The sequence below is a fragment of the Lepidochelys kempii genome, chromosome 16 (assembly GCF_965140265.1).
Source record: "Lepidochelys kempii isolate rLepKem1 chromosome 16, rLepKem1.hap2, whole genome shotgun sequence".
NCBI classification, from domain to species: Eukaryota; Metazoa; Chordata; order Testudines; family Cheloniidae; genus Lepidochelys; species Lepidochelys kempii.
Window position 1 is genome coordinate 8,129,180 of NC_133271.1, and position 15,289 is coordinate 8,144,468.

The 15,289-nt window shown below is 55.9% G+C and overlaps 1 protein-coding gene across 1 annotated transcript; it reads left to right on the forward strand.

The window, feature by feature from the left end:
• The first annotated feature begins 1,110 nt into the window (after positions 1–1,110).
• On the forward strand, positions 1,111–6,402 carry RNF208 (ring finger protein 208). The gene is made up of 3 exons (XM_073314536.1): positions 1,111–1,609; positions 1,953–2,077; positions 3,837–6,402. The coding sequence occupies exon 3, from the start codon at positions 4,687–4,689 to the stop codon at positions 5,506–5,508; it is 822 nt and encodes a 273-aa protein (XP_073170637.1). The 5' UTR covers positions 1,111–1,609; positions 1,953–2,077; positions 3,837–4,686; the 3' UTR covers positions 5,509–6,402.
• Positions 6,403–15,289: the final 8,887 nt, after the last annotated feature.

A 15,289-nucleotide genomic window follows, 5' to 3' on the forward strand; every position in this document is an offset into this window, starting at 1 on the left:
GGACACGGCCCCGGTATGGCTGGGCCTAGCCAGTGCAGAGACCAGGCTACTGGGACACAGCCCCGGGGCGGCTGGGCCTAGTCCAGTGCAGAGACCAGGCTATTGGGACACAGCCCCGGGGCAGCTGGGCCTAGCCAGCGCAGAGACCAGGCTATTGGGACACGGCCCCGGGGCAGCTGGGCCTAGCCAGCGCAGAGACCAGGCTATTGGGACACGGCCCTGGCGTGGCTGGGCTTAGCCAGTGCAGAGACCAGGCTATTGGGACACGGCCCTGGCGTGGCTGGGCTTAGCCAGTGCAGAGACCAGGCTATTGGGACACGGCCCCGGGGCGGCTGGGCCTAGCCAGTGCAGAGACCAGGCTATTGGGACAAGGCCCCGGGGCGGCTGGGCCTAGCCAGCGCAGAGACCAGGCTATTGGCACACAGCCCCAGGCTATCACGGCAATATTCCTGGCTCTTTACACCAGCATGTGTGGGTTTGCCCTATAGTTGCTGAGTCACTGCAGGCCCCTCTAAAGTGCTGGGCCCCGGCCCTGCACTTGTGTCTGTCCGGCTGTGCCTCCTAGGAGACTCCACCAGGGGTCAAAGCAGGTCTGTGCTCTGAAATGGCCTCTGCTGGCCTCCCAGAGTGGCAGGGGAGGCAATAGCCAGGCAGCATGTGCATTTGCGGGGTGCTCCGAGGCTGACCTGGGCTGCGAGGTGGCAGAGATTCATTGCTGCAGCAGCAGTAGCAGGCAGCTCAACCGGCGGAAAAAGTGTGAGGGGGAGGAAGGAAGCCCAGACCACAATCTGTGCTCTCACACCCGAGCGAGCGGAGAGCTTGCTGAGAGCTGCAGCCATCCTGCCATCGAGGGGGGAAATCCCCTTCACCCCTCCCCCAGGAAGCTTGCATAGCAAGCAGCCTGCCTGGAACCGGCTGCTGCACGAGCAGAGACGAGCAGAGGAACTGAGCTAAATGCTGCTGAGGGAGGGGAAAAGACTCATGAATGACAAGGGGGAGGGAGCTGATATTGGGCACTAGGGCTCTGCGGCCCTCTGGGCTCCATGCTGCTGATAGCGAGAAATGTGAGCTGGCTGCATCACTGCAGTACCCACTGCAGACACACAGAGAGAGGGGGAGAGAGAGCAGCAAGGAACCAGCTCCCAGCACTGAGCATCCTGGGGACAGGCTCCCTCACAGCTCCTGGGGAGAGCCTTCCACAGCAGCAGCCAGAGCAGCAAAGAGACCACCTCCAGCAGTGAGCATCCCCAGGGGACAGGGTCCGCCAGCAACAGAAAGGATTTGGCAAGGCCCTTGCTTCCAGCCAGCCCTGTATCTGCTGTGCTGCCAAGGATCTTGCCTTTGCAGAGATGATCCCAGGAAAGCTACTAGCAGATGCTGCCGCCTCTTGTAAGGTTCTGCCAGTTCAGTAGCCTGCAGATGCCGTGTGCACTTGCCGTCGCAGACAGTGTTGCATCAGCATCTTACCTGTCGAAGCAAAATCCCATCCTGCCCAGAGAGCAGGTTTGCTGTCGTACTGGTGCGAGGAGTCGAGGAGGCGAAAGCCCTGGGAAGAGGCAGTTGTCCTTCATCATTGCAGCCTGGAAGAGTCGCATCCCTGGGATCGAAGGTGCAGTCAGGAGCAGTCCCAGGGAACCTCCGCAGCAGGCCTGGAAGGGAGCTGGGCTCCCTCCTGAGCCCACTGGCCTGCAGGTACCTTGGAGGGCTGGCCATTGCACAGCATCCGGAACAAGCACAGCTGGGGGAGAGCCCTTCCTCTTTGAGTGCGGCCTTTGTGTCCTGCCCTTTAGGGGATAATCACCTCTTTGCTGGGCTGGACATTGAACAGCAGAAGAGGCTGCACTGAGCAGGCTGTTGCCAGGGGCCATCAGGAAGCTGGACTGGAATTGAGGAAGAGCCAGGCACGATTTGGAGAAGGTGTGGATAACAGAGTCATCTCCTCTGCCTTTCAGATAACCTCTAGTGACTGAGGCCTCCAGTCCGCTGGCAGTTTGCCTGGCCCAGAGAGAGGAGCCAGCCCCACAAGGCAGGAGCCTCCTTAAATAACAGAGCTTTGCAGCCCCACAGCCCATCCCAGGTAAGGGTATTTACTGCCTGTCAGTGTGTGTCAGTGGTGGGCATCAGCCTGCAGGACTGTGTGTGCGCTTGTGAGTGTGTGTGATGTGTCAGTGTGAGTGCTGTGTAACTGTGTGCATGCTGTGTGTATGCTGCATATCTGTGCTGCGTGTCATTGCATACAGTGCGTGCCATGGGTCACTGTGAACACCGTGTGGCTGTGTGAGCTGCTCCCAGCCTGTCAGCATGGAGTGTGCTGGGAGTGTGAATGCTGTGTGTTACTTTGTTATGTGTGTGTGTGAGCATATATGTCACTGTGTGTGTGGTGTGTGCCTCTTGAGCACTGCCTGTCAGTGTGTGTGCCGGGTGTGTCACTGCTGTGTTGCGTAGCAGTGGGAGTGCTGTGTGTTGGGGTGTGTGCTGGGTGTGTCACTCCTATGTTGTGTAGCAGGGTGTGTGCTGTGTATGACAGGTGTGTCATTCTTGTGTTGTGTAGCTGTGTGTCAGTGTGTGTGCCGGGTGTGTCACTCCTGTGTTGTGTAGCAGGGTGTGTGTTGTGTGCCGGGTGTGTCACTCCTGTGTTGTGTAGCAGTGGGAGTGCTGTGTGTCAGTGTGTGTGGTGGATGTGTCACTCCTGTGTCGTATAGCAGGGTGTGTGCTGTGTTGTCCCTGTGGCTGGGTAGGTAGAATGTAGCACACTGCAGCCAGGGACAGCGGACAGCCTGGTGATGAGGATTTGCTGCCTTCCAAGCCCTGGTGGCTGTGATGAAGGTGCAGGGTAGGCCCAGCGGGCCCAGCTAACTCACCAGCTCTTCCACCCGCTTCCTGCTGATCCCCACTGCATTAGAGCAAGACATTTGGGATGAATGAGAGATTTGGATGGGGTAAAATACCTTGACCAGTTCGCTCAGCTAGCCCTTTGGGCAGCCCCTTAGCCAGGTGGTCCCTTCTGGGGCTGCACCATAGCCAGACAGACCTGTTGAACGGCCTGTGGCCAAGCAGCCTCCTTTAGGTGGTTCCGTGGGTGCATGGCCCCATGATCAGTTCTTGCAGAGCTTGGTTGGAGCGTGCTGAAGGCAGCTCCCTGCTAACACAGGGTAGGAATTTGCCAGGCCTGCAATGAAGGAGCCTCCATCGTCCTCTCCAGAGGGACAGGGCTGTCTCCTTGCCACTAGGAAGGCAATACCTACAGTGACAGTCACCCTTTCACCCCTGAAACACTGGTGCCTTCTCAGCCCCTGTCCCAAGAGGACTGGGATGGGGGACACGGAAGAGAGAGAGAAGCCAGGGCGGAGCGAATGTGTGTGAGATAATGTGGGGAGAGTGACATAATCAATGGCAGGGGTCAAATGCACAAATCCAGAGGCAGAGTGGGGAGCCCCGACTACCTGAGAAAGGGCCCCTGAGACCTAGGAGGGGGAGGGGGAGTAACAGGCTACTTATGCATCTGGGATTTCTAGGGGAGACATCAGAGTCTGTCCCAGGCTTTGGTCAGGGAGTGCTGAGCCCCTCCCCAGAATCCCCCCTCCCCAAGCCCAGCCCTGGGAAACTGACAGGTAGGTACTGGAGAACAGAGGCCTGTGGGGAATGCCTGGCGACTCCCATGTCTTGCAGCTGTGCTGGGCAGCCAGCCAGGGCTCTGGGATGTGCTCCTTGGGTCTGCCCAAGGAGCAGAGAGTGAGGCGCTGGCTCCAGCCACCCAGTGATCCCCATTGAACACTTGCAGATTTCAAATCTCCCTTGAGCCGAGTCTCCAACTTCCTGTTGCTTTGTGTTTCCAGCCTTTTCCTGCGAGTGGCTGCAGGGAACGTGGAGCTGAGGCTGGGGCAGCGCGGCAGGTCTGATCGGTGGCTACACCCCCTGCATCCCCACCAACGGAGCATGCCACTGCAAAGGTGAGCCCGGTCCGCTCCTCACCCCAGCAGGACGCTTCCTGGCTCTGGGTCTGGTGCCCAGCTACTACCCTGGGGCAGCTGCAGTCTCCGCGAACCTCAGTGACTGCGAGTGGGAGAGACGAAGTCAGAGCAAAGGAATTCACACACACATTCTTCAGCCCTGCCAGGATCTTACCCAGAAAGAGGAATACAGGCTGGGTGGGGGCAGGGCACCTGTGGAAAGGTGCAGGGAGCCCTCCTTGCAGGCTGCACTGAGCATATGCCTGGTGGGAGCTGTCCTGGGATGAACTGGAGCCCTGACTCATCTGCTCCAGGGCCAGGAGAGAGCCTGGCTGTCCCTAAGCCTCTTGCCTGAGTTTGCTATTTCCAGCTGATGATGATCTGGCTTGGAAAGCGAGAGCACACAGAGAGTGGGAGATCTCTCCATGACAGGGCTGCCACAGGATTAAGCATCTGAGAAAGGCACTGCGGGGAGGAAGAACTTTGATCATTAGATTGGAACCTAGGAGCAGAAAGGCTCCGCTCAGCAGAATGCTGCTGTGACTGCAGCCACTTCCTGTGCACGCCTCCATCTGCGGAAGCAGCACCTCTAGGAATGCGGGGGAAGCTGGGGTTACTGGAATCCGGAGGGAACTTGGTTGCCTAGAGCTGCACCTTTCTCCCAGGATGTGCCCCTGCTCCAGCGGCTTTCTCCAGCCCTATCGCTTCACTGCCCGAACACGATTGAAAGCTCTGCATGCTGCCGGCGTGTTCTAGCCTCATGCAGGCTCCCCTTGCAGAGCCCAGAGCAGCGGACAGCAATGTGAAAACCATCCTCATGTCGTGTCTCAAAGGGCAACAAGTCATCATCAAAATGGAGGCGATGAAGATCATCCACCCAGAGAAGTTCTCGGAACTCCAGGCCTCCCAGCCGCGCTACACCTCAGCGCCCCGCCGGGAGCCCCCCCTCGTGGCCAAGCGCGCCTGGCCATCAGAGTCCGAGATCATTGTCAATCAGGCTTGCGGGGACATCCCTGCCCTGGACAGTAATCCTGGCTCTCTGGGGCTGCCCCGGACTCCGCCCCTGCCGCGGCGAGAGCGAATATACCAAGGGCAGCGCAAGGGCAGCTCAGAGGTCTGTTACCACCGCCAGCCGCCCTCAGACGAGGTGATCGTTAACCAGTACGTTCTGCACCCCTCCACACCGTGCGAGCCCCTCGAGTGCCCCACCTGCGGCCACATGTACAACTTCACCAACAAGCGGCCCCGCATCCTCTCCTGCCTGCACTCGGTGTGCGAGGAGTGCCTGCAGATCCTCTATGAGTCCTGCCCCAAGTACAAGTTCATCTCCTGCCCCACCTGCAAGCGGGAAACCGTGCTCTTCACCGACTACGGGCTGGCCGCGCTGGCAGTGAACACCAGTATCCTGAACAGACTGCCGGCTGAGGCCCTGGCTGCCAACCCCGTGCAGTGGAGCAGCGACGCCGACCGCAGCTGCTACCAGACCTTCCGCCAGTACTGCGGCGCTGCCTGTACCTGCCACATCCGAAATCCACTGTCTTCCTGCACCATCATGTAACCTGTGCACCCCGCCCTGCCTAGCTCTGCACCGCCTCCCTGCCCCGGGGGCCGGACAGCGTGAGAGAAGCCTGCGGACCAGTCCCAGGGGATGACAGGACCGAGTGAGGGTGGCAGGTCTGACTAGCTCCCCTGGCACTGCAGGTGCTATACACATCATCCCCCGGCCCAGCTCCCCGCTCCAGCACAGGGCATCCCCACCTGCTCAGTGCTCAAGTTTAGGTGGGGGCTGCTGGGAACACAGCCCCCTTGTAATATGAAGCCACTGGTTGAGCAGAGGTGCTCCCCTTGGGCCTGGCAGTGCTCCAGAGCAAGGGACATTCCTATCCTGCGGCTCACGCTCCCCCTGTGCATCTGGACAGGTGCCACCCAGCCCGCTGTGCTCACTCCCTGGGCAGCTTGCTTCCTGTCCCCTTCCCCTGGCTCTGTGGCCTGGTCAGGGTGGAGCAGCTCCGCCCAGGCGCAGCCCCACCACTGGCCTGGCTGACCCACGGCGCTGGCGCCCCCATGCTGCTCAGCCCACGCAACCTACAGAGGTGACACAGGTGGAGAGCCTGGGAGCTTCCCAGGGCTGAACTGGGCTGCACGTGAGACCTGAACCTGCCTCCCACAGGGATGGGACGGGGAGGTTGCCACACGTCAGTCAGACCCTCTCTGCATTATTTGCCAAAGCTTTCATCTCGGTGGCCAAGCTGGCATGCGTCAAAGTAACTGCAGCCAATTAAACCCGTTGCCATTGGCCTCCCATTATTAACGGACGTAGCCCATTTCCTCCACAGGCCCTCCAGGAAAGCTCCCATTTGTCCTCGTTTTGGAGGATCTTTGTTTGCCCATCCCTGTCTGGGGACGCCCCATCCTTTGGGTGGTTCGTGTTAATAAAGGCATTGAGTTGTGATCCTTCTTCCATGGGTTCTGTATGTCTCTGGGAGGGGAAGGGACCTGCGGATCTCCTTGCTCAGCCTTTCTGCTCCATGCTGCCAGGTGCGCAGTAGTGCAGAGGCTGAAGACTTTGTCAAAGTGTGCCATGCCATGTTCCTCCCTTCTACCCCTCCAGCAAGGCTCCTGTTCCCCAGTAGGGCAGCCCAGGAGTGAGGGCCCCAGAGGGTATCTGGCTAGCAAGCCAAGGCCACCAAAGCCCCTTGTACTACAGACTGCAGAGGATGGGGTGACCAGTCGGACTATGACAGCGTCCCTGTCCCCAAAGGGGCAGTGGTGAGAGCGGCTACCCATCACCATGCCCTCTGTTATCTCTCACACAGGTGGGAGAGCAGGGAAGCAGCTGCCCTGCTTGGAGATTTTATCTCTTCAGAACATTTTGGGGAGAGCTTGCTGCAAAAAAGCAAAAAATAAGAAAAGAAAAAAAGAATAAAACAAGCCATAAGCTGCGAGGTACGGAGGTGCGAGGGAGCTGAATGCATACTCCCTGGGGAATGCTGCCCAGGGTTGGGCCCAGATCAGCCATCCGGGACAGTATTGTCTGTGCACTTCTGGATCCCGTATCCTCTGGGCCCTCTGGCCAGGGCTGGCTCTGCCCAGTGAGCTCTGGACACGCAGCTCAGCTCACCCCACAAATGTCGGTCTGAGTTTGTGCCTACTTATTACACTGCCACAGCCCCAAGAGCCAAACGTTCAGCGGAGAGGCTCAACCACCCCCCTCTCCAGGGGGCCCAGAGCTGGCCTCGGTGCCGTTAGGGAGAGGGAAGGTGAGAGCCAGCAAGCAGCCCTGCAGGGTCCCTGGGGAAGATACTGCAGACAACCCCCCTGGCTCACAGCCAGAGCATGAGCACTCCCTGCAGCCCTGCCAAGGGTGGAGGAGAGTCCCGAGAGGCCATGCTCACTGGGCAGTGGTGGGACAGGGCTGGGGAGAGCACTGAGAACAGGGCCTGACATTGTTTCATTTTCGCTCTGCCGATTCCTCCTGTCGCTGGTTGTGACGATGCTCCTGTTTTCTACCTGGCCTTGTTAATCCCTGCTCCATCTCCCAAATAAAGATTATACTGGAACGAACCACACCGAGCATCTATAGAGTATGTTGCATGGGGCAAGGAGCTGGGGCGCTTAGCTGGGACTAGACGAGGCCAGGATTCTTGTGGAGGTATTTACAAACCTCACCAGCAGCCTGCTGCTGGCCCCTGGCTGGCTCATCCCAGTGCAGGGGAGGCCCCCAAGACAGGACCTGGCAGCTCATGGGAGTGAGCCCGGCAGGAAAGGCTTTCTCCAGGGACAAGGACCTGTGCTAGCCCTCTCCTCCCCTGAGCTCTCTGCCCGGGACTAGGCCCCCATGCCTAACGCAGGTCTCTGAGCTGCATGCGAGGAACAGGGATTGTTATGGAGTCGCTCTGGCCTGGGCTCCAGGCAGCAACTGCCGGCTCCATCCTTCCCCGCACATGCAGCCCTTGTCATGGGCAGTTAACAACCCTCCAGGGATGTTTTATAAACTATTGATACCAAGACAATTGGTGCATTAAAAATACATTGAGAGTCGGACAGTCGGACGCTACTGAGAACTGCATGGCCACCATGCTGTGGCTGAGGGTTTATTTGCATAACATGGAGAAAGTTCTGCATAAAGCCTGTACCCAACCCAGAGGCTCTGGTTACCCCCTCTGGCCCCTCCACTGCCCGCTAGTATGTCCAGCCAGACAAATGCCATGTGTGAGCACTCCAGATGCCACTAGGCCCCATGCCCAGTAGGAGCATGTCCTCCCACTATTGCCAAGTGCAGTCATGGTCAGGGAAGAACATTTGCTTCCTTTGGATTATTTTATGAATAAGGGGAAACAATCTAGACGACCGCAGCGTTACCGCTCAACATTAAAGCAGTCGGGATGTGGCGAAGCGAAGTTTCTCCAGATGCTGGTGCATTTTTACATTAACGATACCATTAAGCAGCATGTTTTACCGGGAAAAGCAAGAATTAAAGAGCCATATACATTTAAGCTTCCAGCATCAAGGTTAACTGAGGGTGCGCGCGCGCGTGTGTGTGTGCGTGTACACAGGTGCCTATACTTCTATGTGTGCATGTGTCTGTGTGTGTGCGTGCACCTCTGTGTGTATCTCCGGGTGTGTGCGCATACATGTACTTCTCTGTGTGTACATGCATGACCTCTGTGTGTGTGTGTGTGTACATGCATGACCTCTGTGTGTGCGTGTACCTCTGTGCATATGTCATGTACCGCTGTGTGTTTACGTGTACGTGCCTGCATATACCTCTGTGTGTGCGTGTGCACGGAACTGTGTGTGCGTGTGTGCCTGTACCGCTATGTGTGTGCGTCTGCATGTGCATGGACCTCTGTGCATGTGTATTTACATGTGTGTGTCTATACCTCCATGTGTATTGTCAAGAATCCTTATCGGGGCTACAGGGACAAACCATCCCGACGTGTAGAAAGAATAGGAAATATGGCCGGCGACCAGCTTGGCTTAACAGTGAAATCCTGGCTGATCTTAAACACAAAAAAGAAGCTTCCAAGAAGTGGGAGATTGGACAAATGACCAGGGATGAGTATAAAAATATTGCTCGGGCATGCAGGAGTGAAATCAGGAAGGCCAAATCACACCTGGAGTTGCAGCTAGCAAGAGATGTTAAGAGTAACAAGAAGGGTTTCTACAGGTATGTTGGCAACAAGAAGAAAGTCAAGGAAAGTGTGGGCCCCTTACTGAATGAGGGAGGCAACCTAGTGACAGAGGATGTGGAAAAAGCTAATGTACTCAATGCTTTTTTTGCCTCTGTCTTCACGAACAAGGTCAGCTCCCAGACTGCTGCACTGGGCATCACAACATGGGAAATAGATGGCCAGCCCTCTGTGGAGAAAGAAGTGGTTCGGGACTATTTAGAAAAGCTGGACGAGCACAAGTCCATGGGGCCGGATACGCTGCATCCGAGAGTGCTAAAGGAGTTGGTGGATGTGATTGCAGAGCCATTGGCCATTATCTTTGAAAACTCATGGCGATCGGGGGACGTCCCGGACAACAGGAAAAAGGCTAATGTAGTGCCCATCTTTGAAAAAAGGGAAGAAGGAGGATCCTGGGAACTACAGGCCAGTCAGCCTCACCTCAGTCCCTGGAAAAATCATGGAGCAGGTCCTCAAGGAATCAATTCTGAAGCACTTGGAGGAGAGGAAAGTGATCAGGAACAGTCAGCATGGATTCACCAAGGACAAGTCATGCCTGACTAATCTAATTGCCTTCTATGATGAGATAACTAGCTCTGTGGATGAGGGGAAAGCAGTGGCTGTGTTGTTCCTTGACTTTAGCAAAGCTTTTGACACGGTCTCCCACAGTATTCTTGTCAGCGAGTTAACGAAGTATGGGCTGGATGTATGGACTATAAGGTGGATAGAAAGCTGGCTAGATTTTCAGGCTCAACAGGTAGTAATCAATGGCTCCATGTCTAGTTGGCAGCCGGTATCAAGTGGAGTGCCCCAAGGGTCGGTCCTGGGGCCGGTTTTGTTCAATATCTTCATTAATGATCTGGAGGATGGCGTGGACTGCACCCTCATCAAGTTTGCAGATGACACTAAACTGGGAAGAGAGGTAGATACGCTGAGGGGTAGGGATAGGATACAGAGGGACCTAGACAAATTAGAGGACTGGGCCAAAAGAAATCTGATGAGGTTCAACAAGGACAAGTGCAGAGTCCTGCACTTAGGACGGAAGAATCCCATGCACCGCTACAGACTAGGGATCGAATGGCTCGGCAGCAGTTCTGCAGAAAAGGACCTAGGGGTTACAGTGGACAAGAAGCTGGATATGTGTGCCCTTGTTGCCAAGAAGGCCAATGGCATTTTGGGATGTATGAGTAGGGGCATTGCCAGCAGATCGAGGGACGTGATCGTTCCCCTCTATTCGACATTGGTGAGGCCTCATCTGGAGTACTGTGTCCAGTTTTGGGCCCCACAGTACAAGAAGGATGTGAAAAAATTGGAAAACGTCCAGCAGAGGGCAGCAAAATTGATTAGGTGACTGGAACACATGACTTATGAGGAGAGGCTGAGGGAACTGGGATTGTTTAGTCTGCGGAAGAGAAGAATGAGGGGGGATTTGATAGCTGCTTTCAACTACCTGAAAGGGGGTTCCAAAGAGGATGGATCTAGACTGTTCTCAGTGGTAGCAGAGGACAGGACAAGGAGTAATGGTCTCAAGTTGCAGTGGGGGAGGTTTAGGTTGGATATTTTGAAAAACTTTTTCACTAGGAGGGTGCTGAAACACTGGAATGCGTTACCTAGGGAGGTGGTGGAATCTCCTTCCTTAGGGGTTTTTGAGGTCAGGCTTGACAAAGCCCTGGCTGGGATGATTTAGGTGGGGATTGGTCCTGCTTTGAGCAGGGGGTTGGACTAGATGACCTCCTGAGGTCCCTTCCAACCCTGATATTCTATGATTCGATGATTCTCTGTGTGTGTGCACACATATACCGCCATGTGTGTGCCTGTGTGTACGTGTGCACGTCTCTGAGTGTGCAAGTGTGGGAGTGCACATGTGTGTGTGTGTTCATGTGTGTCCGGTGCAGCTCAGGTAACACTGATGTGGGAAAGTTTATGGTCCCGCGACATTCTGTGATTGCAGCCGGGCAGCATTAACATGGCATTATCCACGTGTTTTGCTCTCACACCGCTGCCGAGGAGGAGACAGTGCCTGCAGGCAGCCCCTCAGCCCCTGAGCCGTGAATGGTTGGACTCCCATTCTCCCGTAACACAGACGGGACTGGCTGGGAGTCTTGGGCCCGTGACAAAGAAGCCATCCAACGGTGACTGCAGAATTACCCCTCCCCGCCCTACTGGAGTGTGGATCTGCTAAGCAGGGAACTACAGTTCCCCTCAGCCCCCTCCCCCCTGCACTGCCCCTTCCCTGGGCCAGGCAGGATGGAGGACCCTGAGCAGGAAGTGGCTGGGCTCCATTTGGAAGCAGCGGCCCTGGGCTAGCCAGGAGCTGCAGAGAAGCTGAATGCAGAGAGGAAGCCCCAGGAACCGTAGGCAGAGGTGTGTGGAACAGGCTGGGAGTGCCGGATATCACAGCTGGGGGCAGTTCTGTGGGGGACTCATGGAGGAGCAGCAGCACCTGAGTTGGGAGCCAGTGCAGAGGGGTCCCAGTGCAGGGGGCCTGAGGAGCCCTGACTCTCAATAGATTGCCCCAGGCGCCCAAACGAGAGCCACAACTGCTCACTGTACTGAGAGTACCTGCAAGCCTCCCTCTTCCTGCCAGCCCGAGCAAGATACCCTTTCCCTCAGCCATGGTAAGACCCACCAGGGCAGCACCTATGACACCTACCACGCTTGCCTCTGAGTTGTGGCCCACCTGGCCCGCAGCGGGTACCTTAGGCTGGTTTGGTGTGTGTTGGCACTGAGCAGCCCTTCCCCTGGCCGCCCTGCCAGGGGGTGTGTTGCTCAGACTGATTCCCGGCCTCCACCCCCAACGTGTCAGCTCAGCTGGCTCACTCAGCTACTGAGCTAGGCGGGCTGGTTCCTCAGCCAGCCGTGAGGGCAGCTGGGAAAGCTCTGTGCTGGTTCAGAGGATTAAATGCTCAGAGAAGCTCCGCTGGGAAGGATGCTCCTCCCTGGGCTCCTGCTAGGACAGGCATTCAGCTCACAGATCCACAGCTTTGAGCTTCCCCAGCCCGGCTCCCCCAGCTATTGCCCATGCAGGGGCGGGGAGACAACAAACCAGTCCAGGGAGGTGGTAGCAGAGCCTGAGCCAGGCCAGCTCGCTGCCCTGGGGAGGGGGGTGCGTTGCTGTGGGGTGGTACCCTTGCTTACAATGTCTTGCTGAGCACAGGGGGCAGTTCCTGGGGACCGGGACCTGCACACTGTTTAGCGATTCCCACTCAAACCTCTGAGCGGGGTGCAAAGGGTATTTCACATGGCATACATTCCTGGCTTCCCTGCGCCAGGCTCTGCACCAAAGGGGAGCAGATCCCCATCCTGGGGTTGCAGCAATTGACGCATAAGGATACCTCACCCATCCTCCTGCTTCTGGCCAAACCCCAGCACACCACTAATCTGCCCCAGTCATGGCCCCGCATGGGAAGGGGGTGGTGGCTCCTGTGTAGGGGCTGGCGAGCTGGCTGGATGGGAGAGTATTCCCTGGAGCCCGTCCAACCAATTAGTGGCTCTGCACAGGTGCAGCTGATGCAACGGAGCTGTAGGACAATGAAGAATTCGGCCCTCTGACTAGGGTGACCAGGCAGCAAGTGTGAAAAATCGGGACAGGGGTGGGGGGTAATAGGAGCCTATATAAGAAAAAGACCGAAAAATCGGGACTGTCCCTATAAAATCAGGTTTCAGAGTAACAGCCGTGTTAGTCTGTATTCGCAAAAAGAAAAGGAGGACTTGTGGCACCTTAGAGACTAACCAATTTATTTGAGCATGAGCTTTCGTGAGCTACAGCTCACTTCATCGGATGCATACCGTGGAAACTGCTACAAGTTTTTTCATGCAGTTGATAGATTTCCACTCCATACGGCTAAATGCAGTGCCTTGCATAATGACAGGTTTCAGAGTAACCGCCGTGTTAGTCTGTATTCGCAAAAAGAAAAGGTACAAGTTTTTTCATGCAGTTTCCACGGTATGCATCCAATGAAGTGAGCTGTAGCTCACGAAAGCTCATGCTCAAATAAATTGGTTAGTCTCTAAGGTGCCACAAGTCCTCCTTTTCTTTTTATAAAATCAGGACATCTGGTCACCCTACCTTGGCCTCTCTCACCACAAGAGAAATAAAAGCTCTCCAATAAAAAACAGAACCCACCCTTCCCACCCCCACTGGGAAGAGGCAGGGTTTGCAATATGAGCCAGGGAATCCCATGAGCAAAGCTAGGCAGAGCTGCAGAAAGAGAACCTTTGAGTCCAACAAAGAGATGATAAATCCCACAATGCACTGGGCCACAAGCAAATGAGGTGCCAGTCAAGAGGCAGTTGCACTGTAGGGGAATGGCACTTCATGTAGCTGTAGCCAGGACTGTGCTCACCCTTCGCTCTGAGTGGTGCATGGCCCTCGGCCAGCAATGGCCCAGTCAGCCACAAGCCGGTCAAGTCACATGGTGACGGTTGTTTCTCTCAGCTGCATTAATGGCCCTAGGCACATGCTAGGGGGCCAGGCCTGAGCCCAGCTACCCCAGTGAAACTCCAATGCAACTGTGTTGCCTTCAGAGGAGTTACTCCAGACTGCCACTGCCATGAGCGGGGAGCGGATCTGGCCCAGCACCTTTTTCTGGGGAAGGTGCTCTGAAAGGCTGATTTTTCAGACAGGGCCTCTTTGTAGAGGGGGAATTTGTATGACACTGCCTGCTGCAAAGCTGGCAATCATGGGCAGTGTCCGCTGCAGCCCCACAGTCAAACTGCCTCCTCATGGCCTCAGGTGTCTCCGCTGCAGAGTCCAATAGCACAGAAGCTACAGGAGGCCAAAGAACCTGCAAGGAGTGCATGAAGCGGCTGATCTGTTTCCGGAAGGGGAGGCCAGCTCTGGGAGCAGGGGCTGGGGGCTGTTGAAAAGGCCTTTAGATCAGCTCAGCAGGATTCCTTTCCCGCCTGGGAGAGGGCAGAAAATTGCATTGCTCTACAGTGTGCGCTCCAGCCACTAGCATCATGGGACTTGGGGCTGAAAGACATCTTCCCTGTAACAGGGGCAGGGCTCTGTTGTACCCCATCTGGCTAGCAGGGGTGAGAACCCTGGGGGGAGCAGCAAGTGAGTGCCCAATGGTTGTCAGGGCCGGGGTGGCTCGTGGAACTCGAGGCAGCTGAAAGAGTCAGATCCTGGGGGAAGGGAGCTCAGAGCAGCTGACCCTGGGGTGAAAGCTTGGGCAGGGTTCATGCAGGGCCCACCTGGCATCACCTTCTGGGAACAAAGCAGGGCCTCAGGGGTGCAGCTTTGTGACTCTCCCAGGAGTGTGCCAGCCTTGTCTGGAGCTGGGGGGCTCCAGCATCTTACCCTGAGCTGGGTGTGCTAGCGTTGAGAAAATGAGACGTGTTCATGTCTCCAACCGGGACGAGGACTTCACCCCCACAGCTATGATGGAGGCACCAGTCCTGGCTCCATAGCTGAGAGTGCGTGGCCGTGAATTCACCCTTTGTTACATGGTGTTACACAGGATTCACCCTTTATTCCACGGTGTGGCTACCTGCCCAGTGGAGTCGGAGCAGGTTTCTGTGGTGCAAGAAGGCAGGAGCGGACAGCGCTCTGCTACGGGCCACCCTCTCCCACTGGTCTCAGTGGGACAGGCTGTGTCCTTCAAAGATGTTCATCACCTCCAATCTCCTGATCCTCACAGTACTCCTCTCTTCCTCCTGTCAGCAGAGGGCACCGCATTGTCCCAGACAGCAGCTTGGGTTCACTTCCATTGGGAGCCACTTGGAAATGCACAATGAAGGTATCCGAAGAGCCTTACATCCCCTCTGAGGTGACACCCTAAGAAAACAAATCAAACAATCGACTATGCCTTCAACAATTGGTCTAATTTCATCTGGGACCACAAACACTAAAATGCCTCACTTGTTATGGAGGAGCTGTAGTGACTTCCAGAGTTAAAGTGCACAGAACTTTCTGTTCGATGAATTTTCAAAAAGTGGTTGAGGTGACTTGAGTAGAGTCTGTAAGTACCTAACTGGGGAACAAATATTTAATAATGGGCTTTTTGATCTAGCAGAGAAACGTATAACACGAGCTAACGGATGGAAGGTGAAACTAGACAAATTCAGACTGGAAATAAGGTGTACGTTCTTAACAGTGCGAGTGATTAACCATTGGAACAATTTACTAAAGGTCATGGTGGATTCTCCGTCACTGGGAATTTT